Source organism: Haliotis rubra, unplaced genomic scaffold (genome assembly GCF_003918875.1).
Source record: "Haliotis rubra isolate DU_JTF1 unplaced genomic scaffold, ASM391887v1 Scf63, whole genome shotgun sequence".
NCBI classification, from domain to species: Eukaryota; Metazoa; Mollusca; class Gastropoda; order Lepetellida; family Haliotidae; genus Haliotis; species Haliotis rubra.
In genome coordinates this window covers 1,957,574-1,984,799 of record NW_025767335.1, presented here as the reverse complement: position 1 = coordinate 1,984,799, position 27,226 = coordinate 1,957,574, and the positions used below count along the sequence as shown (strand labels likewise).

The 27,226-nt window shown below is 44.2% G+C and overlaps 1 protein-coding gene across 5 annotated transcripts; it reads right to left on the bottom strand.

Annotated features, from left to right (window-relative positions):
- Window positions 1–837: 837 nt before the first annotated feature.
- On the bottom strand, window positions 838–27,226 carry LOC124256562 (vesicular glutamate transporter 1-like). Of its 5 annotated transcripts, XM_046690545.1 has the most exons (13): window positions 27,050–27,225; window positions 18,261–18,350; window positions 15,336–15,510; window positions 14,804–14,937; window positions 12,466–12,580; window positions 11,819–11,906; window positions 9,912–9,998; window positions 9,659–9,795; window positions 8,930–9,079; window positions 8,225–8,357; window positions 4,203–4,313; window positions 3,586–3,710; window positions 838–1,836 (listed from the first exon to the last, which is right to left on the bottom strand). In XM_046690545.1, the coding sequence occupies exons 2-13, from the start codon at window positions 18,278–18,280 to the stop codon at window positions 1,543–1,545; spliced, it is 1,569 nt and encodes a 522-aa protein (XP_046546501.1). In that variant the 5' UTR covers window positions 18,281–18,350; window positions 27,050–27,225; the 3' UTR covers window positions 838–1,542. The 5 variants fall into 5 exon arrangements, with proteins under 5 accessions (XP_046546501.1, XP_046546505.1, XP_046546502.1 ...); XM_046690549.1 differs by lacking the exon at window positions 4,203–4,313 and having other exon boundaries at window positions 27,050–27,226; XM_046690546.1 differs by lacking the exon at window positions 18,261–18,350 and having other exon boundaries at window positions 27,050–27,224.

The window sequence follows — 27,226 nt, the reverse complement described above, 5'->3', positions numbered from 1 at the left end:
AGTGTAGATAGACTCGCCAAAACCCTTTCCACATCCATAAGAAATCTCTGCAAAAAGCAGAGTCGATTGTACATTTGTGACTATATCATGAGCAGATATTTGTTTCAGCAGTATTACAGCTGTATGATGTTGTTTGTAAACGAATCGGGTCTGCACCAGATGATCCAGTGATTGTCACCATGCGATACGATGACAGAGCATGTGTTTATGAACTACTATGACATAGTGATGATACCAGGTGTTCGCGAAAAGGTGAGCGTATCCTGCCCCACCGGTTGCAATGTAGACAACGTTTCTGTATGTGAAATCTGAAGCAACGAAGGACATCGCTATACATTGGCCAAAACGGATACTTCTTCTATACAACAAGATGCAGTCAGTAGTGTGTTTTTAATCACTATTAAATAGTTATTTAGCAAGGTATTCGTGAAATGGGAGGTGGATCATGTCCCACCTGTGACACCCGTCACAAACACATGCAAAGACAAGTCAATTGTTCACCTAATTAAACACGGAATATATGACACAAGAAGATCACGATGTTTGTCAACCAAGCGTCTTGATAAGTCTAGTATAGTTAATAGAACCATATACTAGTAAATAGAATTGACGCGGCCTTAAATATTGTTAACCTGATCCAGCAACTTTTGACTCCGTTCGAGCTGGAAAAGCTAGGTGGGGTATCCCAGTGGATAAAGCGGACAGTCGTCATGCCGAATGCCTGGGTTCGATTCCCTCACTGTTACAACATAGGGATGGTGGTCCCCCAACCCCACCCCATGTGACATAATGGTCAACAGATGACATATGGACCCAGCAAGACAAAGAACATGTTCATATGTCTTTTGTGTTTATTCACAAATCATATGTACACAACTCAATGACATTGGGGATATACTCACAAACCAATGTGGTTCCTTATACAGAATATCCATGAAGATCCGGGTTAGAATTGATCTGTCGTAAGAGTCGACTAACGGCATCGGATTGTCAGGTTCGCTGACTTGGTTCACACATGTCATCGTATCCAAGTTGCGTAGATCGATGCTCATGCTGTTAATGACTGGACTTGATTATTTACAGACCACGGCCATATAGCTGGAATACTGCTGAGTGCGGCGTAAAACTAAACTCACTCACTCACCTTATATAAAAAAAACAAAACTGACCACCTAATGGCCCAACAAGCCAAAGTTTTTAAAGCTCACTATCCGCGCTCGATACATGATTTATCTGACTGGGCCTAGATTTTCGAAGCTCTCTTAGCGCTAAGAGAGTCGTAAGTGCCATACTTTAACATTAACTTACGACTATCTTAGCACTAAGAGAGCTTAGAAAATCAAGGCCCTGGTGTGTGTGATCAGCAATGCATTCAAAATAAACTCAATCCAAACTCACAGTTTAGCCACTGTCCTGTAATAACCTACAAATATTACAACGGTACTTAAAACTGTCACCAAACAAGTCAGATTTTAAGGCATTTCACAATTACGCAGTAACATTTCAGCTACTTTCTGATAAGGTAATGACACAGTGTGTTTATCAAATAGTATTGAGAAATCTTGTTGTCGAACCATATTCATAGCTGTCGGCGTCAACAAGCTGAGGTCGATGAAGTCGTAATCGCCGCCGTAACAGTCTCGTGGTCTCGTCATAATCCTTGTCGTCATTTGCGACTGGTTGAGTAATGGAGACTGACAGCGTTGACGGTGATCCTGACCAAGGTTGTCGATTTCCGGATGCGAAGACTGCGTAGAAGAGGACGCCAAAGAAGTGGATGGAGGCGGCGATGATGAAGAGTCGTTTCCATGCTTCGGGCACTTCGGCGGGGTCAGTCTAGGGACAGAGATAGGTTGAAACCAGTTCATACTACTACATGGTGGGTTAATAGGTCAGTTATACGCCGCTATAGCGATATATCAGCAATATCACTGCGGCACCAGAAATGGGCTTCACACATTGTAATCATGTGGGAATTGAACCCGGGTCTTCTCCGTGACGAGCGAACGCTTTAACCACTCGGCTACCCCACCGCCCCTCGGTGACATCAAACTACACTACACTTGACACCTATTTTTGTTGATTTAACAAAAGCATGAATGTTAGAACTATAACTTCAAGCCTGGCATGTGGGATATTTCTACAGCACAGTCCCCAGCACAATCTTTGATATATACAGAGGTTGCCTGATGTACCCAAAATTATAAGGTGCAGGGAACCATTAGAGAACATACAGGGAAACACAGGTAGTGGGACACATCCTGAATCGGGGGAAACATGGGTTCTAGCGGCCTGCACTGCGTCAATGGAACAAGGGTAGCTTTCGTACACCGGAGGACGGACATGGATAATGGGGACCTACATATACCGGAGGACAGAGAGGGTTAATGGGGACCTACATATACTGGAGGGCAGAGAGCGTTAATGGGGACCTACATATACTGGAGGGCAGAGAGCGTTAATGGGGACCTACATATACCGGAGGGCAGAGAGCGTTAATGGGGACCTACATATACCGGAGGGCAGAGAGCGTTAATGGGGACCTACATATACTGGAGGGCAGAGAGCGTTAATGGGGACCTACATATACTGGAGGGCAGAGAGCGTTAATGGGGACCTACATATACCTGGAGGGCAGAGAGCGTTAATGGGGACCTACATATACCGGAGGGCAGAGAGCGTTAATGGGGACCTACATATACCGGAGGGCAGAGAGCGTTAATGGGGACCTACATATACTGGAGGGCAGAGAGCGTTAATGGGGACATGTGTATACCGCAGGGAGGATAAAGGGGGATAATCGGGACCTACATATACCGGAGGACACGGAGGGATAATCGGGACCTACATATACTGGAGGACACGGAGGGATAATCGGGACCTGCATATACCGGAGGACAGGGAGGGATAATGGGGACCTACATATACTGGAGGACAGAGAGGGATAATGGGGACCTACATATACTGGAGGACAGAGAGGGATAATGGGGACCTACATATACTGGAGGACAGGGAGGGATAATGGGGACCTACATATACTGGAGGACAGAGAGGGATAATGGGGAACTACATATACCGGAGGACAGAGGGGGATAATGGGGACCTACATATACCGGAGGACAGAGAGGGATAATGGGAACATACCTATACCGGAGGACAGAGGGGGATAATGGGGACCTACATATACCGGAGGACAGAGGGGGATAATGGGACCTACACATACCAGAGGACAGAGAAGAAATTGGGGGCCTACATATGCCGGAAAACAGACAGAGATAATGGGGACCTACATATACCGGTGGACAGAGAGGGATAATGGGGACCTACATATACCGGTGGACAGAGAGGGATAATGGGGACCTGTCTGTAACTAATCGAGTCAGGGCCAGATAATCCAGTGATCAAGATCAAGAGCACTGGGATACGATGACATGTGTCAACCAAGTCAGCTAGCATGACCACCCGATCCCGTTAGTCGCCTCTTACGACAAGCATGGGTGGCTGAAGACTAGAAGATTCTAACCCGGATCTTCACGGGAGGTGAGAATAATAGGGAATGAAAGCTGTGTCATCAATATTACTCACGACTATGTCCCTCACGAAGTAGGCCACCACGGTGCTGAGGACGGCACCCAGCATGCCCAGTCTTGCCAGACCTGTCACAACGCTGGCATACTTGGGGGCGAGGTCAAGAGGATTCACCTGATAACCTACGGGTAGGAAGCATATACGAATACAAATAGCGAGAAATAACGTTCTGGGGCCCGTTCCACAAAGCGATCGTAGCGCTAAGATGATTGAAACTCCTGGGCCTAGATTTTCGAAGCTCTCTTAGCGCTAAGAAAGTCGTAAGTTAATGTTAATGTATGGCACTTACGACTATCTTAGCGCTAAGAGAGCTTCGTAAATCTAGGCCCTGTACGTTAACATAGACTTACGACTGTCGTAGCGCTACGGTCGCACAGAGGAACGGGCCTGGGGGTTAATATCAGACGTTTCCTGGTATAGTCTAAACTTACAAGAGACATGAAATATCAAAACAACGTTTCCATTGTGGTCCATTCTTCGAACACTCATACAAGGCTTGATAAGTGGACATGGCGTGAAGTAAAACGCCAAATTATTTCACATGTAAGGAACAAACTATCTCAAAACGTAATACGGCTTCACCTGACATATACTGGGTTACATTAAAGTTTTACCTGAGATAGCAATGCCACTGAAGGCAACCCCCACACAGAGCAGAACCAAAGCCTTGTGCTTGTCGTCCACGAACGCGATAACCATGACGCACGCTGCTTCCACACCGAACCCTAGAACAGTTTCCTTCATATGATCATAATGAACAAAAGTTTATTTACCACGTTACATCCTGCAACCATTCATATCTATTCTTCAAAACAGTAGGGGAACCTGAACTTTCACTTGGGATAGGAATTATATGCGTTAACAAACTTTTCAAAGACAGGCATCTTATGAACGCACCACCATTTCTCTTTATCACCACCCCTTAACCCAACAGAGTGGCCCCATACACAGTGTGCAAAACAGTTTCCAAATTTTGCTACCCAGTCGGGTTAGCTGTCTGAAAGTTATTAGCCCACAAAATAATTCACTAGCCCGAAATTTGAATGTAGACACGGGTTCCATCAGTAAGCCGCTAATGTGATGATTTTTTTATCAGGCCATAACCTTGCATGATTTAAAAGTGTATTATAACTTAACAAGTCGGAGACAGTGATATATTTACAAAATGACGCCATGAAAATTAACCAGCCAGTCGGGCAAGTAACTGTGGGAACTTACTGACCCGACTGGATTTTTACTAGTACTAGGACTAGCCACTGGCTAGCGGGCACTGGGGACACGGGTAGTTACCACATGTATCCAGCAACTGGACTCGATATATGGCCGCACTGGGGACACAGGTAATTACCACATGTACCCAGTAACAGGACACTTGATATGGCTGCACTGTGGACACAGGTAATTACCACATGTACCCAGTAGCAGGACACTTGATATGGCTCCACTGGGGACACAGGTAATTACCACATGTACCCAGCAACAGGACACTTGATATGACCGCACTGAGGACACAGGTAATTACAACATGTACCCAGTAGTCGGATCGTGATATGGCTGCACTGGGGACACAGGTAATTACCACATGTACCCAGTAGTCGGACACTTGATATGGCTGCACTGGGGACACAGGTTACCACATGTACCCAGCAACAGGACACTTGATATGGCTGCACTGGGACACCACACAGGATATACCCAGCAACAGGACACTTGGATGACCGCACTGTGGACACAGGTAATTACAACATGTACCCAGTAGCAGGATATGGCGGGGACTTGATATGGTTCCACTGGGGACACAGGTTGATTACCACATGTACCCAGCAACAGGACACTTGATATGGCCGCACTGGGGACACAGGTAATTACACATGTACCCAGCAACAGGACACTTGATATGGCCACAGCACTGGGGACACAGGTAATTACAACATGTACCCAGTAACCCAGTAGTCGGATCGTGATATGGACACTTATGGCTTGGGGACACAGGTACATGTACCCAGCAACAGGACACTTGATATGACCGCATGGCTGCACTGGGGACACAGGTTATTACCACATGTACCCAGCACATGTACAGGACACTTGATATGGCTCGCACTGGGGACACAGGTAATTACCACATGTACCCAGGTAATTACAGTACAGGACACTTGATATGGCTGCACTGGGGACACAGGTTATTACCACATGTACCCAGCAACAGGACCCAGCAACAGGACATGATATGGCTGCACTGGGGACACAGGTTATTACCACATGTACCCAGCAACAGGAACACACTTGATATGGCTGCACTGGGGACACAGGTTATTACCACATGTACCCAGCAACAGGACACTTGATATGGCCGCACTGAGGACACAGGTAATTACCACATGTACCCAGCAACAGGACACTTGATATGGCTGCACTGGGGACACAGGTTATTACCACATGTACCCAGCAATGACCAGGACACATGTACGCGGTTGATATGGGACACAGGTTATTACCACATGTACCCAGCAACAGGACACTTGATATGGCCGCACTGGGGACACAGGTTATTACCACATGTACCCAGCAACAGGACACTTGATATGGCTGCACTGGGGACACAGGTTATTACCACATGTACCCAGCAACAGGACACTTGATATGGCTGCACTGGGGACACAGGTTATTACCACATGTACCCAGCAACACAGGACACTTGATATGGCTGCACTGGGGACACAGGTAATTACCACATGTACCCAGCAACAGGACACTTGATATGGCTGCACTGGGGACACAGGTGTACCCACTGGGGACATATGGCTGCACTGGGGACACAGGTTGATACCACATGTACCCAGCAACAGACACTTGACACTGGGGACAAGCAACAGCACTGGGGCTGCACTGGGGACACAGGGTAATTACCACATGTACCCAGCAACAGGACACTTGATATGGCTGCACTGGGGACACAGGTAATTACCACATGTACCCCAGCAACAGGACACTTGATATGGCTGCACTGGGGACACAGGTTATTACCACATGTACCCAGCAACAGGACACAGGACCACATGTACCCAGATTGATGGCTGCACTGGGGACACAGGTACCCAGCATTACCACATGTACCCAGCAACAGGACACTTGATATGGCTGCACTGGGGACACAGGTAATTACCACATGTACCCAGCAACAGGACACTTGATATGGGACTGCACTGGCAACAGGACACATAGGGCTAATTACCACATGTACCCAGCAACAGGACACTTGATATGGCTGCACTGGGGACACAGGTTATTACCACATGTACCCAGCAACAGGACACTTGATATGGCTGCACTGGGGACACAGGTTATTATCACATGTACCCAGCAACAGGACACTTGATATGGCTGCACTGGGGACACAGGTTATTACCACATGTACCCAGCAACAGGACACTTGATATGGCTGCACTGAGGACACAGGTAATTACCACATGTACCCAGCAACAGGACACTTGATATGGCCGCACTGAGGACACAGGTATTACCACATTATTATCACATGTACCCAGCAACAGGACACTTGATATGGCTGCACTGGGGACACAGGTTATTACCACATGTACCCAGCAACAGGACACTTGATATGGCTGCACTGGGGACACAGGTAATTACCACATGTACCCAGCAACAGGACACTTGATATGGCTGCACTGGGGACACAGGTTATTATCACATGTACCCAGCAACAGGACACTTGATATGGCTGCACTGGGGACACAGGTAATTACCACATGTACCCAGCAACAGGACACTTGATATGGCTGCACTGGGGACACAGGGGACACAGGTAATTACCACATGTACCCAGCAACAGGACACTTGATATGGCTGCACTGTGGACACAGGTAATTACAACATGTACCCAGTAGTCGGATCGTGATATGGCTCCACTGGGGACACAGGTTATTACCACATGTACCCAGCAACAGGACACTTGATATGGCTGCACTGGGGACACAGGTAATTACCACATGTACCCAGCAACAGGACACTTGATATGGCTGCACTGGGGACACAGGTAATTACCACATGTATCCAGCAACAGGACACTTGATATGGCTGCACTGGGGACACAGGTAATTACCACATGTATCCAGCAACAGGACACTTGATATGGCTGCACTGGGGACACAGGTAATTACCACATGTACCCAGCAACAGGACACTTGATATGGCTGCACTGTGGACACAGGTAATTACCACATGTACCCAGTAGTCGGATCGTGATATGGCTCCACTGGGGACACAGGTTATTACCACATGTACCCAGTAACAGGACACTTGATATGGCTGCACTGGGAACACAGGTAATTACCACATGTACCCAGCAACAGGACACTTGATATGGCTGCACTGGGGACACAGGTAATTACCACATGTATCCAGCAACAGGACACTTGATATGGCTGCACTGGGGACACAGGTAATTACCACATGTACCAGCAACAGGACACTTGATATGGCCGCACTGGGGACACAGGTAATTACCACATGTACCCAGCAACAGGACACTTGATATCGCCGCACTGGGGACACAGGTAATTACCACATGACTTTAAGTTTAGATATGGTTGGTGGTGATACATTAGTGACCCACCAAGTGTTTCCGACAGCTTCCTGGCTACCGTTGTGGAAAATATGTCTCGTTTGATGAAGTTGTCGACGACAAAGCCGCCAGTTATCACCACAACTGTCATCAAAACGTGGGGTACAGCCGACAGAAACCCGATCTGCAACAAATATACACATCACAACAAGCACGTTAGTTAGAAGATACACAGCACTGTAGTTGGGGGAAGTTGACAGTGACACGGGGCGGTGGGGTAGCTGTTGCGGAAATATTGCTAAAAGCGGCGTAAAACCTTACTCATTCACTCACTAACTCACTCACTGTCAGTGACACTCGGTACCAGTAACGTTCGGTGATATTAAGTTAGTGAGTGAGTGAGTTTGGTTATACGCCGCAATATTCCGGCAATATCACAGCGGGGGACACCAGAAGTGGGCTTCACACTTTGTGCCCATGTGGTGAATCGAACCCGTGCCTTAGGCGTGACGAGCGACCGCTTTAACCACTATAGGCTACCCCACCGCCCCTGTGACATCAAATTACACTAGACGATATATTGGTTTACTCAGAGGTTCTAGCTATGCTTGATTTTTTGACAAGTGGTCAGTAAGGTGTTTAAATGTCCCACGTTTCGTGGTGTGGTACCTGATAATACCTTACAACTGAGATACCAGGGAAGTTGATTACATTCACGTAATTAATTACACTTGTTTCAGTGGTGGCCATACTTACGTCAGCTGTGGTCATATGGAACACCTCTTTAAAATACTGGGGTTGCTGGGTAATCAACATTGAGAAAATCCAGTTCCGGCAGAAGGCACCGACGATGATGGCGTACACCGGAAGTGACGTCAGAATTGCTCTCCAAGGAATAATCTTCTCCTGCAAAGGGCGAGTTGAATGAAAGAAACACCACCCCTTTTATCTCTTTAGCGTATACCTTATAATAGGTACCGCAACGTAAAGGTGAAGATGTAACTTTGTGTTTAGCAAAAGTCTGTTACCATATCCTGAAATAAGGGCGGTCAGTGAACAGTTGTTGAGATAACCGATACCCTAAGAGGAAGATTGTGGATGTGGATGTGGATGTGGGTGCTGGTCTAGCTTGATGTGGATGTGGATGTGATGTGATGTGGGTGTGCATGTGAATGTGAATGTGAATGTGAATGTGGATGTTGGTCTTGCTTGATGTTGATGTTGATGTGATGTGATGTGATGTGATGTGATGAGATGTGATGTGATGTGATGTTGGTGTGGATGTAAATGCGGATGTGGATGTGGGTGTTGGTCTTGCTTGATGTGGATGTGATGTGATGTGGATGTGGATGTGGAAGTGGATGTTGGTCTTGCTTGATGTGGATGTGATGTGATGTGGGTGTGAATGTGGACGTGGACGTGGATGTGGATCTTGGATGTACAAATATTTGTCTTGTTGATTCAGAACACGGGCTGATGTCATACCTCCTGGTCAGGTCTGTTGATGACGACGTCGTCAGTGCAGAACAGTTGCCTCTCCCTCGCCCCAAGCCTAGGATGATGCTTGGGGTTGTCATGGATACACAGCATCCAGACTATTGACCACGCCACGCCACATCCACCTGCAGAGCCAGGACAATATTTTAAAATGCATATGATATGATGGAAAAAAGTGCAGACAATTTTCTCGTATTTCAAATATAGACCCACAAATGTCACAGATGGAATGGCCACCTACCGTAGATGTAGATGATGCTGTTCCAGCTGACGTAGCAGGAACAGGCGCCCGATGTCATGAGGGCAATGGCGGGGCTGATGTATGCACCTGCATTAAAAAATGTTCAGCTAACTGCATATCGTAAGCTCATCAAGTCAACCTTTCATGTGCAATGCCCATTATTTACATCAAATTTTCTAAAACCCATTATTACAGTGTATCAAATTACGGTGTTGTATTCAATATATTTTACAATGTGTGAATATACAGAAGATACAAGGATGTAAACATACGCCTACACTCTATTCTCATATAACTGAAAAGATATAATATTACAGACTTAAATAAGCTGTTACACACTTTTTCCACAACTTTGGCGCCAGTACCATGTGCACGGGGTCGCAGTATCTGTATTTCAGCCATATCACGAATATTGTCTAGGTAAGGCTATCATGTGACCCTCCGATGAACAATATGGTGTTGCGTTTTTGCAGGATGATAATAATACAATGGCTATTTATAAAGCTGCTGTTTCCGCGCACTCGTACCCATTCACTGCTGGGCGAACAGGGGCACTTGCTTAGGTTGAGGCCACATGTGTCAGGTGTTCTTTGTTGTGGAACAGGACTGAAGACCTAGAACCCCCGAGGACTCAAGCTGCCAGACACAGTCACTTATCCAAGAACCCTCCCCGACCAATGTTGCTCAACTTCAACTGATTTGAGACCTGGACTCTCTATACAGGACCACAGACCACCACGCCATATCAAGACCAACCAAATATATCAAGTTGCCTTTCGTTGATGTTCGCATGACGTTAGGTAAGACGCCTTCAGACACGTCTATGCACGTCCAGAGAGGACCCGGACTCATGAAAACAGTGCACATCACTGATTCCCCTAGTTTGTGTGTAATATTGTTATATATTTTACAGATTAAGATGAAAAGAGAGGGTTCGGCTGATTCTGGCACAGTCAGGCTGGTAAGGCTCATCATCAGATCAGGGCCCTTGCCCCCTCTACACGCAGCCCAGACAGCGAATGGGACTTCTCCCAGGAAACGCTGCCTAGTCGAACCCACTAAGAACGTTTCGGAGAATATGCAGACTCCCCAACACTGCAGCCGTCTGCATTACCCAGAGCGTCAGAAGGGCTGTGCTCCCGGTGGAAAACCCGGGGCACTCTCCTGATCTGCGCCAAGAGATCAGGAGGTACCAAACCAAGGGCACCGAGAACAATGGGGAGTCTGACGACAGTGTACTTGAGATGCAAGCGAGACATTTCAAACGCGAGGTCCGCATATTCAGCATGCTTTTCCTGAATCTTGCCAATCACATTACTGGCAAAAGGGATAGAACATTCAAAGATATAGATAAATTCATTAGCATTATCATAAAGGACAAGATCAGGTTTGTTGGCTGGAATTCTTATGAAGCTGTATATGGCCTATTCCAAAGAAGCGTAAAAGCATCATTTTCCATGACGCCCTGGACATGTTCAGGGACGTACCATGGATGCACCACGGAAACGAAGCTTATTATCACTGGATTAGAGGTGAGGTGAGGTGAAATTGGGTTTATCGTCGTGCTTGAGAATATTTCGCTCATATGACGACGTGCATGCGTGTGTATGTGTATGTGCGGCTGCTTGTACTAGCCCAGACTGAAGCTGGTTTTATAGTGCTAGCCCACTGAGATACCATGCCGCTGTGAAGCATGAAAATCCCACTCAGACACATTATACTGACTCCGAGCCGATCAGTCCTTGTTGTACCCATTAATGCCGAGCGCCAGGCAGGGACCAACAAGTACCATATTTTAACGTCTTTTGGTATGACGCGGTCGGGGATCGAACCGCGACCTTCCGCTCTCCGGGCGGACGCTCTAACCACTACACCACGGAGGCGGTTCACTGGATTAGAACACATACCAGCGTATGCTACGGTTATCATCCGGCTCCTCTCCGTTTTGGGAGCCCAGGCGGAAATGATGCCATTCAGAGCAGGTATCGAACAACCCTGAAAGACAGTAACATCTTGAAACTGCTATAATTATCAAGATATATCAGTACAGGAAAGCACCTACAGTCCCAATCTTAAATTCCATGAAGATAAAATCGGTTCCACATACAACATAAAATGTATTCTATTGTTTCATAACACAGGCTTCTATGTCAAGGCCTACTTTGAATTTCCGTCCATCCCAACAACAATGGTCAATGGTAGAAACAAGTAATTGATTATGGTGATCACAAAACAAACAATTTTCTCGATTACTGACACACTGAAGTAGGTTCCCTTTAACTAATACTTGCTTGGTGCTTGACATCTAGTGCTAAGGATAAGCACTTTGGAAAGAACTACCACACTGCGCAAGGTAGATGTGGGACTAATGACAGAGTTACCTCCCTTAGCAAAACTTAAACCCATTTGTAACAAGTCACTTATTTTATGTCTTCCAGGGAAAAGTGGAGGACGTCAAAATAGACAAGTACAGAAACGGGTTTTTTTTGTGCGCGTTACTTTAACGAATTGTATGGCTCAATCCATTTCACTATGTTGAGTGACGACAACCTACCTCGACTAGGCCCTGGAGGACCCGGATGACATACACGGCTGGGAGGTTGTACTGTATGGCCGTGGGAAGCACCAGGAACAACACACTGCTCAACACAATACTCAGTCCGCACACCCTTAGGGAGGTAGACAACGCATAATTACACGGTGAAAGGGATATGCAATTTAAAACTACTCTCCATTCAAAATGTTTATATTAATTTTTCTTGTTTGTTGTTCAACGCCACTCAGCAATATTCCAGCAATATGTCGGCGGTCTGTAAATAATCGAGTCTGAACCAGACGATCCAGTGATCAACAGCCTGAACATCGATCTACGCAATTGGGATACGATGACATGTGTCAACCAAGTTGGGTCAACCAAGTCGGGTCAACCAAGTCGGGTGCCTGACCACCCGATCCCGTTACTAGCCTCTTACGAGGAGCATGGCCATGGGTTGCTGAAGACCAGTGTTAACCCGGATCTTCACGAGCAGTTTATCTTAATAGTTTTAACTGCAGACATTGTAGAAAAATGTATGCTCTTTCCTAAATCTTTTCACAGTACGAGTCTATGAAGATGAATGAATTTCCCTCTGCCATCATCGATCCAGGAGGCTGGCAGAGAAGATGGATACAGTGGATAGTGCAGATTTCTACTTTATACAGACATACAGACTTGACTTAAAACACACACTACCGTTAGTGGATAGCCCCTCCCACTCAGAGGAATATCTAGTAGTCAAAATACCGCCAGGTATCTGGGTGACTAGACCACCGCTGTTTATGGATATCATCTATCACTTTGGGGAGTATCTAGTAGCCAGAATACCGCCTGGTATCTGGGTGACTAGACCACCGCTGTTAATGGATATCATCTATCACTTAGGAGAGTATCTAGTAGTCAAAATACCGCCTGGAGAGTATCTAGTAGTCAAAATATCTGGGTGACCGCCTGGTATCTTGGGGAGTATCTAGACCACCTCTGTTTATGGATATCATCTATCACTATACCACTAGTAGTCAAAATACCGCCTGGTATCTTGGGGAGTATCTAGTAGTCAAAATACCGCCTGGTATCTGGAGTGACGAGACTACCACTGTTAATGGATATCACATACCACTTTGGGGAGTGTCTAGTAGCCAGAATACCGCCTGGTATCTGAGTGACGAGATTACCACCGTTAATGGATATCACCTACCACTTTGGGGAGTATCTAGTAGCCAGAATACCGCCTGGTATCTGAGTGACGAGACTACCACTGTTAATGGATATCACATACCACTTTGGGGAGTATCTAGTAGCCAGAATACCGTCTGGTATTGGAGTGACGATATTACCGCTGTTAATGGATATCACATACCACTTTGGGGAGTATCTAGTAGCCAGAATACCGTCTGGTATTTGAGTGACGATATTACCGCTGTTAATGGATATCACATACCACTTTGGGGAGTATCTAGTAGCCAGAATACCGCCTGGTATCTGAGTGACGAGACTATCACTGTTAATGGATATCACATACCACTTTGGGGAGTATCTAGTAGCCAGAATACCGCCTGGTATCTGAGTGACTAGACTACCGCTGTTAATGGATATCACATACCACTTTGGGGAGTATCTAGTAGCCAGAATACCGTCTGGTATTCTAGTAGCCAGAATGAGTGACGATATTACCGCTGTTAATGGATATCACATACCACTTTTGGGAGTATCTAGTAGCCAGAATACCGTCTGGTATTGGAGTGACGATATTACCGCTGTTAATGGATATCACATACCACTTTGGGAGTATCTAGTAGCCAGAATACCGCCTGGTATTTGAGTGACGATATCTACCCGCTGTTAATGGATATCACATACCACTTTGGGGAGTATCTTGTAGCCAGAATACCGCCTGGTATCTGAGTGACGAGACTACCACTGTTAATGGATATCACATACCACTTTGGGGAGTATCTTGTAGCCAGAATACCGCCTGGTATCTGAGTGACGAGACTACCACTGTTAATGGATATCACATACCACTTTGGGGAGTATCTAGTAGCCAGAATACCGCCTGGTATCTGAGTGACGAGACTACCACTGTTAATGGATATCACATACCACTTTGGGGAGTATCTAGTAGCCAGAATACCGCCTGGTATCTGAGTGACGACAACCACTGTTACTACCACTGTTAATGGATATCACCTACCACTTTGGGGAGTATCTAGTAGCCATAATACCGCCTGGTATCTGAGTGACGATACTATCACTGTTAATGGATATCACATACCACTTTGGGGAGTATCTAGTAGCCAGAATACCGCCTGGTATCTGAGTGACGAGACTACCACTGTTAATGGATATCACATACCACTTTGGGGAGTATCTAGTAGCCAGAATACCGCCTGGTATCTGAGTGACGAGACTACCACAGTAGAAGGCAGTGTGCAACAGGAATACATGACTTGGTTCTATGTTGAGCTGCAGGTCTCGAGAGGTTGTGCACTGTCACATACAAAAGAAGTGATACATAAATATAAGTATATTTTATAAAAATTCTATTTGAAACCTGTCAGTACAGAGAGGACTAGGACAAGCAGAAGTCCTTCAAGAATATGACATATTCCTAGGAGAGGTGAATATTTCTTTCCTTCTAGCCAACCACCTCAGTACATGACTGGACCCAATCCATACGTTCCTTACTGCAATGCGTCACACAGTATTAGACGTACAGATGAAACACTTACACCTGTAAACAGACCCTACAAATGGTACGTGTTGTACAATGTATATGCTACTGTATTTATTAACTTCAATACACTCTAGTATTCAAGCCCTCCCTCCAAAGCGCTGGTCAACTGTAAATGATACCCGTAGGTTTAGTCGACAGAGCGAATACTCACATTGTGAAACAGGGAATCGTCGTCACGTTCTGTGGATGTGTGATTGGTCACATGAACCATGACGAGAGCGAAACATGTTCGGAAACCAATGGAAACAAGAAGTCCAATAAACCCCAGGAAGACCACAAAGTAACGTCTCGGGCAGTCAACGCAGCAGGCCATCGTGTCTCTTGAGCTGCAAAAACACACATCATCTCAGGTCATCATAATAGACTGGAACAAAACACAAACGTACTTTATAAACGTTGAACCTGGTTAAACGCAGTTCAGTCATAAGGAACCGTTCATAAATTTACGGCAAGGGGTGTGGGTGTGGGCGCGTGCATGTTTGGGGATGGGGGGTGGCGTGTGTGTGTGTGTGTGATGATGATTTTTATGCAGAAACATGTACAATGTGAATTCCCCCCCCCCCCCTGCATGTCATGTACAAAATCAATTACCCCTCCTCACCCTTCCCGCATTTTTAAGCATAAATTTTAAATATTAATATGTACAGAATTGCTGACGCACCCTAACACATGTAAAAAATAAAAACATATGACCCCCGTATACCTCCCCAGAACAAAATGCCAACAACAAAAACCCCCACCCCCAAATTTTTAAAAACAAACAAAAACCAACAACAAAAACCCATAAAAACAAAAAAACCAATCTCACACGCACACACACACACACACACACACACACAGAGAGAGAGAGAGAGAGAGAGATAGAAGTACCATGGTGGTACTTGGGTTTTATATCTCTATTTAAGTGAAGATTTAGGCATTAAGCTTTTACGCCGCTTTCGGCGGTATTTCAGCAATATCACGGCGCAGGGGACACCAGAAATGGGCTTCACACACGGAACCCATGTGGGGAATTGAACCCGGATCTTCGGCGTGAGGAGCCAACGCTTTGGTGTTCGGAAAAAAAGTCCTCGGAAAAAAAGTACTGGTAAAAAAGAACTAAATTTGCCTAGGAAAAAAAGTCCTCCGGAAAAAAGTCCTATTTTTTTTTATAACAGATGTTAAGAAAAATATTGATATTCGTGTTTCTAATACTTTATTCACATTCAACAATGTAAATTGACAAATATACATTTGCAGAACTTTTTAATTTTTTAATATTTTATTCACATAAGCACTTTCACAAACAACAATGTAAATTGATTAAAAAAATGCATCTGCACTGATACATTTGCACTTTCACAAACAACAATGTAAATTGATAAATAATTGCATCTGCACTGATACATTTGCAGGACTTTTTAATTTGGTAATATTTTATTCACAAGGCACTGCAAATTGACAATTGACAATTTGCAAGACTTTCCTGACATTTACTGAGTTTTATGCAGTCTAATATTGGTGGCCACACCATGGAGAAACTCTGGGATTGATGTTGTAGTTAACACTAATTATTCTCTGATTCAAGCAGCTAAAATCTCATTTTGACAAACACAACTCAAGCTAAATCCTGGATTAGATCTGCCCAGTTAAAATATCATTGTTCTTGGTTAATTCAGTAAGTTAATCCATGTCTTTTATACACAATCACTTTATGTTTTCTCTACAATAACTTTGATGTCAACATCCATTTAATTTGTTTTCACAATAATAGGACTTTTTTTCCGGAGGACTTCTTTCCGGTACTTTTTTACCGAGGACTATTTTTCCTATAATCAACGCTTTAACCACTAGGCTACCCCACTGTCCCAAGATCTATCTTATATGTATTCAGAATCTAGGGAACATCGGGGTACATCATTTTTGGTGCGAAAATTCATCATTTGGAGAAAAATCAAAAGAAAATGTTATATACGTATATGTACATAATTGTTTCTACTTTTTCAGTAATTTCTAATCACACAGCTGAGATTCTGAGATTTGTGTTAAGAGGATTTAGGTATTCAAGGATTAACAATGAGGAAACGCAGATTTGGGGATTTAGAGGAAGTGGTTGTTTGCACTCTCAGAACAACAAATCGGCATGTACGTGTGGAAACCTTATAGTGCACACAATGGACTCGTGCAATAACATACCAAGCCTATACAGACGGAGGATTAATGTCAACAAGATGGTACTATCCATAACTGACAAAACTGGAACTGGAACAATACGGTAACACAGCATCATCTCGGGATCAGTATTACCTGGTCCTGCAGCTGTACCTGTCGAATATATGTGTGGATCACTTGATACTATTAAGCATGTCGTTGACATTACCACCAATACAAAAAATCACACAAGTAAGAATGATTATCAATAACAAAGTCTACCTACTCATGATACCACACGCATGTCAATAATTTTTTTAATTATCGTAAAATAACCAATAACCAGTTTGGACTAATCTTGCATGGAGCACAATTGCAACTGCTATTATTTGTACATGCAGGTGTCCTCCCCAGAAAGCTGTACACATAACACTAACGTTTACAGTTCACGAACATAACTTTCTTCGCTTTCTGTTGTCTTCATTCTGCATAAACAATTGTTATTGTTACTTTATTGTACAATATTTAGAAAGAATATCTTTTGCACAATTAACTCTAAATTCATTAGATACATTAAACTTTGTATACTTCATATCTTCTTTCCAGCACCGCTTTATCCATGATTTATGGATGCTGGTAAACCATTTCGAATAGCGATTTTGCGTATGGACAAAACTTCCACTGCTTAATCAACATTCAAAGACAAAACCTGAGCAAACGCATTAGTGTTCAGTGAAGACGACAGCAATGCAGATTTCATTTAACCTTGCATATATAGGAATTTTACTTACATGCATCCGATTTACAATTAGTGAGTGAGTGAGTTGATTCCAACAGACTAGTTGAGCATAGTGTATAGTCAACTAAACTAGCGTCACTCTGCTTCTCTATTTCAAATACATCGTCTCTCTACAAGACCGAGAACGCACAAACAACATAAACCCACCATATCTCTTCCTGGATCATTAGTTCAAGTCTAGTGTCAGGGAAGGAAGTGAATCATATCTGTCCGGTGTATACTTTATATCCTTTGAAACTTATCAAATCTGTTGTTGTTATAACGTTTATGTTATCGGTTCGTGCAGCAACATAGTCACGAGGAAAATACATATGCAGCCTTAATGCTCATAAAACACAGCAGGAAAGTCTGATTATGAAAACAAACAGACACGAGCTCTAGTCTGTCTCACACTCCCTGCACCATATTTCCCTACAGCCCTCCCTGTAATGCTAAAGCCCTAAATGAAGCAAGTCTAGATTTCTCCAGGTTATCTCGGGTCTCCCTGGGGCTCCTTTTCGATTTAAATGTGTTTATTTGTTACAATCAAAATTATATACATTCAGGGACTAAGCGTTAGTTTAGAGCTCCCCCCCAACGGTCGCCACACACTCTGTTGCTCGTATGTACATGTACACTGCAATTGGCAAAAGGGTCTCCCTGCTTTCTATTGTGCACTTGTTCCATATCTCGAAAAGACCCAAAACACTGTGGTGAAAACAACAACCTTGCCTTTGTCCAGATCATAGGTGCACGTTAGGTTGTTGAGAGGGGCAGGTATAACCTTTCTTTGTATGCTGTAGTGGCATCGCGTACAGGGCACATATAGATTCTGTGAAGGGCAGTCGTAGAATCTGCTTGAACTGTCTATAGAACAGGAATATCTGAACGGGTCAGGTGTAGACTCTGATTGTACTTCTGCTAGAACTGTGAACATCAGGAGTGTCGGGACAGGGCAGGTGTAGACTCTGGTTGTACTTCTGGGTGAACTGTGCACATCAGGAGTGTCGGGACAGGGCAGGTGTAGACTCTGGTTGTACTTCTGGGTGAACTGTGAACATCAGGAGTGTCGGGACAGGGCAGGTGTAGACTCTGATTGTACTTCTGGGTGAACTGTGAACATCAGGATTGTCGGGACAGGGCAGGTGTAGACTCTGGTTGTACTTCTGGTTGAACTGTGCACATCAGGAGTGTCGGGACAGGGCAGGTGTAGACTCTGGTTGTACTTCTGGTTGAACTGTGAACATCAGGAGTGTCGGGACAGGGCAGGTGTAGACTCTGGTTGTACTTCTGGTTGAACTGTGAACATCAGGAGTGTCGGGACAGGGCAGGTGTAGACTCTGGTTGTACTTCTGGTTGAACTGTGAACATCAGGAGTGTCGGGACAGGGAGCAGGTGTAGACTCTGGTTGTACTTCTGGTTGAACTGTGAACATCAGGAGTGTCGGGACAGGGCAGGTGTAGACTCTGACTCTGGTTGAACATCAGGATTGTCGGGACAGGGCAGGTGTAGACTCTGGTTGTACTTCTGGGTGAACTGTGCACATCAGGATTGTCGAAAGGCAGGTGCTTAGACTGGTTGTACCTGTGTGTACATCAGGAGGTGTCGGGACAGGGCAGGTGTAGACTCTGGTTGTACTTCTGGTTGAACTGTGAACATCAGGATTGTCGGGACAGGGCAGGTGTAGACTCTGATTGTACTTCTGGGTGAACTGTGAACATCAGGATTGTCGGGACAGGGCAGGTGTAGACTCTGGTTGTACTTCTGGGTGAACTGTGAACATCAGGAGTGTCGGGACAGGGCAGGTGTAGACTCTGGTTGTACTTCTGGTTGAACTGTGAACATCAGGATTGTCGGGACAGGGCATGTGTAGACTCTGGTTGTACTTCTGGTTGAACTGTGAACATCAGGATTGTCGAGACAGGGCAGGTGTAGACTCTGGTTGTACTTCTGGTTGAACTGTGCACATCAGGATTGTCGGGACAGGTCAGGTGTAGACTCTGGTTGTACTTCTGGGTGAACTGTGAACATCAGGATTGTCGGGACAGGGCAGGTGTAGACTCTGGTTGTACTTCTGGGTGAACTGTGAACATCAGGATTGTCGGGACAGGGCAGGTGTAGACTCTGGTTGTACTTCTGGGTGAACTGTGCACATCAGGATTGTCGGGACAGGGCAGGTGTAGACTCTGGTTGTACTTCTGGTTGAACTGTGAACATCAAGAGTGTCGGGACAGGGCAGGTGTAGACTCTGGTTGTACTTCTGGTTGAACTGTGAACATCAGGATTGTCGGGACAGGGCAGGTGTAGACTCTGGTTGTACTTCTGGGTGAACTGTGAACATCAGGATTGTCGGGACAGGGCAGGTGTAGACTCTGGTTGAGCTGAATGGATGTCCGGATGTCCCGAATGAAGTGAGAAATACCGGTGATACCAATATAAACTCTCCCCCATTAGTGTTATAGATTACATCAAATATCAAACTTGAAGTGTGACTGTTGAGCAAGCCTGGAAAATGGCGGATTTTCTCCAGTTGTGTTTGAATGATTTATTGTCATGATTGGGGGGATGTATATATTTTTTAATTCCAACACACCTCTGCAGTGTTATATCGCCGCTTCTGGACTGTATGTACGGATCAGCTATGGCGACACATCACTCTGTATTGGTCTTCGCTCTGGATCTCTCGCCAAACAATGAGAGTCCTGGATGCTGTCAAATGTGCCTGATACCCGCATATCATTAAACGCGTATCCTTATACCATTAGCTTAAATTGAATTCAAACAACGATATTTTAATTTGGTAGAATGAACTAGAACAAACAACTTGCGAGTGAGTATAATTTTATTCGCTTTTGGCAACATTCCAGCAATGGCGCGGTCTGCAAAAGGGAGATGAGGAATTGTTGTTTTAGCAAGGTGTGGTGGTATTGGGATGTGGAAGTTTTGGGATATATCCGTCGAGAGACACAAAACATGGGGTTTCACACTTGGTGACGTCGACGTTCACGAGCTACCGCTCTATTGCTATCCACTGGGTGTCCCCACCACCCTCACAACATGCATATGCACACATACTCCTCACAAAAAGTTAAGCAACACAAATTGTAGTCTCATTACATTTTCATTTATTGAAATTGCAAATCATGGAATGATGCAACTGAAATGTGAAATATATGTACACACGATTACCAAAGTGAAATGAAATAGTATCAAACAATAATAGACTTACAAATCATCAAAAGCATGTACCCGTGAAACAGTCGTGCAAAATGTGCTGCATTGATGGGGCAAAATGTTAACATTAAGGTTCAAGTCAGTTTTGGACAGCGAAGCAGTGTTCAGTAACGCGTATGACCACCATGAGCACAAATGCAAGCTTCTACACGTATTTGCATCGACCAAATGAGCCTTTAAGTTTGCTGTTGTGGAATGTTCAGCCATTCTCTCTGTAACGTCTGCTCAAGGTCATCCAGAGTCTGGGGCGAACATGGAGACCGTAAACACGACTTCCAATGATGTCCCAAGCATGTTGAGTGGGATTAAGATCAAGTGACCTTGCAGGTCAGTCCATATGTGTGATGTTGTTGATCTAAACAACATCGTTAACAACTCTTTCTCGGGCATTACCATCCACGGACGGGCATTATCATCCCTAGAAATTGAAGTTAGGACCCGCTTGTTGTACCAGAGGAATGATTACAGGTAGGTTTACACCGATCAGGGTGCATGTGTGAAGAGTGGAGCACATTCATGCCACACATTTTGCATGTTGTTTCTGAGGGTGGTTGTGTTCGGGTGAAGCTGTCAATGTTATCAGCTAAATCAATTTGACAGTCACTAAAGGTTATGTATTCTTTGAATATTTACCTTTCAGTAACATGCCGGAAAATCGCTTTCGAGATTGATAAAGGTATTACACTGAAAATACTTGTTGCTTATTTTTTTGTGAGGAGTATACATTTACAGTTATATCACAGAAACAGAGTCACTGTAATACATAATACTGTAAGTGAAGATATTCCATAGGCGGATCCTGATGGGTCGGGGTGGGAGTGTGCAGGGGTGCAGGGGTGCCCATTCCTCTTTTGTCCTGAAAATATATTAACTGACCATTGAAACTCTCGTGAAAACGGGTGAAAATGAACTGTGCAACCACGAGCTCGGGTACGCTGTTGACAAACCTAGAAAATATCCGTTACGAAAACTGAATCGAACCCAGAATCATAGGTTCCTGGCGTGCGCAAGGGAAGAAACTCTGCACATCGAATTCCGACGACTGAAAGACGACTACCATTGCAACTTGATGAGTGTATCATCTGTAATTCATTACAGGGTGGATTTTTATCATTACAAGCAAAATGTAATTAATTATTGGTGTGTCTGACCGGATAATCGGATAATTTCGCGTTGAATGTAAAACATTAAACCTTTTTGACAGAATAAGAAAAGGATGGTGGCCCAAGTGGTTGGTTTGGCTGGTTGTTTAACGCCACACTCAGCAATATTCCGGCTATATGGAGGAAGTAATTGAGTCTAGACCACACAATCCAGTGATTGACAGCATGAGCATCGATCTACGCAATTGGGATACGATGACATGTGTCAACCAAGTCAGCGAGCCTGACCACAGGGTCCCGTTAGTCGCCTCTTACGACAAGCATGGGTTGGTGAAGGCCAAGCATGGTTGTTTGAAAGTGGGTCATTATATAGCGGGATTGCCGGGGATCATCGTATCACGGGGTTTACCAGGGACCATCGTATAACGGGGTTTGCCTGGAATCACGGAAGTTGTAATGGGTATATAATTAGGAGATAAACCTACTGTGTGGGAAAATCAGAGGTATATAACGAAATTATAATAGCTCTAAATTTCATTTAAAACCGAACGCGTAGCGATGTTTTGTTCTTGTTCGACTGAATATTTGTTTCCATCCTTTCGAAGTACTTTTGTATGTATAAACACGTATTGCTGTGATTTACGCAAGTAGTGAGTCGAGCCCGTCATCGCTAAATCCATCTTTAAAGACATATGTGTAATTTCCGACAGTAAAATCGCCGTAATTTATCGATGCATCGGTAGGTTGTTTGGTGTCCGCCATGTTGGTGGGCAGACAAAAAATAGTGCATTACCGTAAACCATGTATGATTGCGCACGGAAAACAGAGACCTGTATAACGTGATTATATACCTCTGAATGACTTTATTTAACCAATCACAATCCAGTGTTTACTGAAGTCATGGTATAATAACAGATTGTCAATTGATGTATAGGTCGCACCGCTCCCCGCTTATGATCGTGGTTGTAAGACCAAGGATAAACAACTGATGGAATATGTTTAGAAACGTTATTTCAAGTATGACAGATTACTATATTGATAGCAAGAGTTTTTAATAAATTACCAGAGGTACTGGTAAAATGGAAACCCACAAAATGCTGACAGCACGGATTTCCTTATTACATGTGAAGTTGAAACTTATAGGGAAATTCGTGTTGGGTCATTATTGTGCGGGTTTCCGTATACATGTACTACTGTACACAATGAACTTTGCCCCTTTGCCCCTATAAGCCTGAAATATAACAAGTGGAAAATCAGCAATAATATATTTCCACACACGAAACTCAAGACACGGACGTTACGTGTACCTTGCTGGAATGCATGTACTTCACACATTCTACCTGACTTGACTTACATTTGTCATGTGTGTTACAAATGCAAAATAAATCTCTGAGAAGGAGAAATTTGATATAAAATCAACCTGGGCCACGGTGATATCCTGTAGAACGCCCTCTAAGAAACGCAACGGCTTGCAAGTGAGTGAGTGAGTGAGTATGGTTTTATGCCGCGTTTAGCAATATTCCAGCAAAATCACGTCGGGGACACTTGAAATAGGCTTGACACATTGTACTCATGCGTTGAATCAAACCCGGGTTTTCAGTTTGGCGAGGGAACGCTTAAACCATTATAGGCTACCCCACCGCCCGCATCAAGCAAGAAAAGGCATCAAGGTAAATACTGTCACGATACTTTCGTCATAGCGTTATACAATGTAAACGGATCCCGATAATGACAGTGTATGCCTTGATGCTATCTTTTGTGTGACTAGCCCCTGTGCTGAGAACAATAAGATCAAGTCACTAGATGTTTTTAAAAACTGTAAAAGTTCCAAGTGACAATGGTATGACGTCACTTGAGATTATAATCATGAATCTGTGTCTATTTAATATCACAGCACTTGCAGAAAAGCAAATACATACCACATCTATCCTTTCATTGGCTGAGTATAGTGTAATGACATGCGAGGTAATAGGACACATGCACACGAAGGTGCACAAACACACTGTCGCACATTAGCGCGTGTTTACAACATCCGATGTCAGACTGACCTGGGACCGCGGTGAGACAGCCAACGCCCTTTTCGTACACGGCATTTAGGCTTCATTCGGAGGTGAATGCATGACACGCTTTTTACTCTTTATATGACGATAGATAATTCTTGCTCCTTCATCAGATGAATGATGAGTCACAGAGTGTAAATTGAGCGTAAATTAATAGAACATGTTTACACAACGCAAGGTGAGAGTTTGTCCGAAGTTTCAGTTAATGGCTGGCTTCTCTATTCTTCTTCATTCTTTGGATTTCAATCGATGCTTTCATAAAGTTTCCTCTTTTTCCAGTTGATTGTGTCTGTATGGATAATCTTGGTTTGTTGCCAGGAAATATGGTGGACGGGATTTTTTGATGAGGTGTTCCGAAATGGCACATTTCATGTCCGAGTTTTCATCAGAGATTTTGCGTTCATTTATTCTGCTGGCAATTGGGCGTCATTTCTCTGAGCCTCCTATGTGTTTGACTCCACGGATGCATGATATTTCATACACACATCCTCTGGGGTTTGGGGTGGACTCAATTGGGCCTTTTCGGCCAGAGGACATTCCGGACTCTGCAGGTTTATAGTACACCAAATCAGAGTCCGTAGTTTAGCCTTCAGTGGAAACAGCTGTAATTGGATGACTTTGTGTAAGATTTTGGTATTTTATATATGTACATCCATCCAGTAATTAAAACTGCGCACATTTTTCAATCATTAGCGCTTTTTTTTAGCACGATGACTTATGCTGAATGTGTGCAGAGATATTTTCAAGTAGGTGACATCTGGTGCGGAACTGGGGTTGATGTGTAAGGAAGTGAAAGGAATATTGGATACCGTAGCCACTTTTTTATTTATTGCAGCTTTAAGGTCATACTGTGCATATATGTACATTGTACATGTAATGGCTGTTAACGATCTGGTTAAATATAATGTAACTTTAGAAGTCTATAGGAAAACATTTTGTTTGGTGTAACCGAGCTGTAGCGTGGTGTGCCGTGCGCTGATATCATTGAATTTCATACACGGTTTCAACATTATGAAAAATATGGCTTGTAGAGACACGTTGAAATACTTTATCTTTTCGATATTATGCAGTAATCGCACTCTTTCCTCACCGGAGTGACTCAGGGGTGAGTGCGTGAGTGAGGATGGTTTTACGCCGCTTGTAGCAACATTCCAGCAATTTCACGACATACCGGAATAGAAGGCTACCAGAAATGGGCTTAACATACTATACTTGGTACTGAAACCGGGTATTTGGCGCAAAGAACGAACGGTTTAAATACCAGTCTACCATACCCCCCACCAGCTTCTGAGGTTTGAGTTAAAAGGTATGCGAGATTCAGCGAATGGGATTCAGGATTCAGGGTGTGGTCGGGGGTGGGGGCAGGATGTTTGAGTTAATCTTAAAGCGTTGTCATTAGTTCTATCACCCAACGCTATGAGGCATCATCTGTGATGTAGTGGATCCATTTTAGGCGGTGAATCGATCCCTGGTCGCGACACAGTAAAAGACGTTAAAAGATGGTATTTGTTGCTACCCTGCCTGGTCCTCGGGAGGATAAAACAAGGACTAGTCAGGTCGGAGTTATTATGCTGCGTCTGAGTCACAGGCCCTCGTGTCTTTTTGCGAGGATTAAAGATTTTTGTAAAATATTTTAAAATTTGAGATGGCCCCCGAATCGAAATGCCCGACAAGGTCATGATGTATTTAATTGTACTGTGAAGCATTTCGAGTCGGGGTCATCTCATAAACAATATTTTTTTAATCATCGCAAAGACACGAGGGCCTGTGGTCTGAGTGGGTATCCGTATTAAACTGCGGTTCGGCATCTCAGTTGTCTAACACTATAAACAACACAACCCGGACATAAGTCCTCTAATGAATCCATGAATTCGAGTCATGAACAGACCCGCTCGCAATCACCTGACGGCAAACCATTAACCAGGTTGCATAGCAGATAAACAAATGTTGTACTTATCGCTAACGCAATAAACATTTACGATTTCTGTCATTTCAGTGGGTAATATACACGGAATACCTTGTTTTCACTTAGTGTTAGAACACATACCGTTATGTAATAAGTAGATATTTCGTGATCCTATTTCAAGTGACGACTGGAGGGCAAGCAGCTCCACCCAAGCGTGCATGGGAACAACTATCAAGAACACTATTTAGATAATTTTGTCTTTCTTAAAAAAATTCCCGACCGACTGACCCATGTTCGGAATTTGGTGGCTACGTGAAACACATAACAAATGATGCCCTAAGGGCCGAAGAGAACAGTTTCCTGAACGTGGGTCTTTTCTATCTCCCTTGGGTTAAAGGAGCTATCCTACAAATGCAGTTCCGGCAAATAGTCCCCAAAACGAATGTTGGCAAGGTCAGCTTTAATTATATATATTACCAATGTTTCATATTCACTTAAGGGATTATAAACTGAAATAATGATTAATGTAATGCCAAAATACAAAACAAACTGACAAACAAACCCATATTCTACTTATTGAGTTATTTTTTTAAACAGTGCCAGAATGTCGAACAAACTCCGCTTTTAAAACCGAGACAAGATTAGTACACTTACCTTGCACGAACTGCAGATATTTCTCCACCTGAAACTGGTACTACCGCAGTATACCAACGCAGTATAACTTATGTGCTTAGGGCAATGGGCAGGTCCCGCGCGCATTCCATGAACTCTCTGCGCAAGTGCTTTGTCGGCTTCTTGGAAAACAGAGCTTCGCGGGAATCCCCATACACA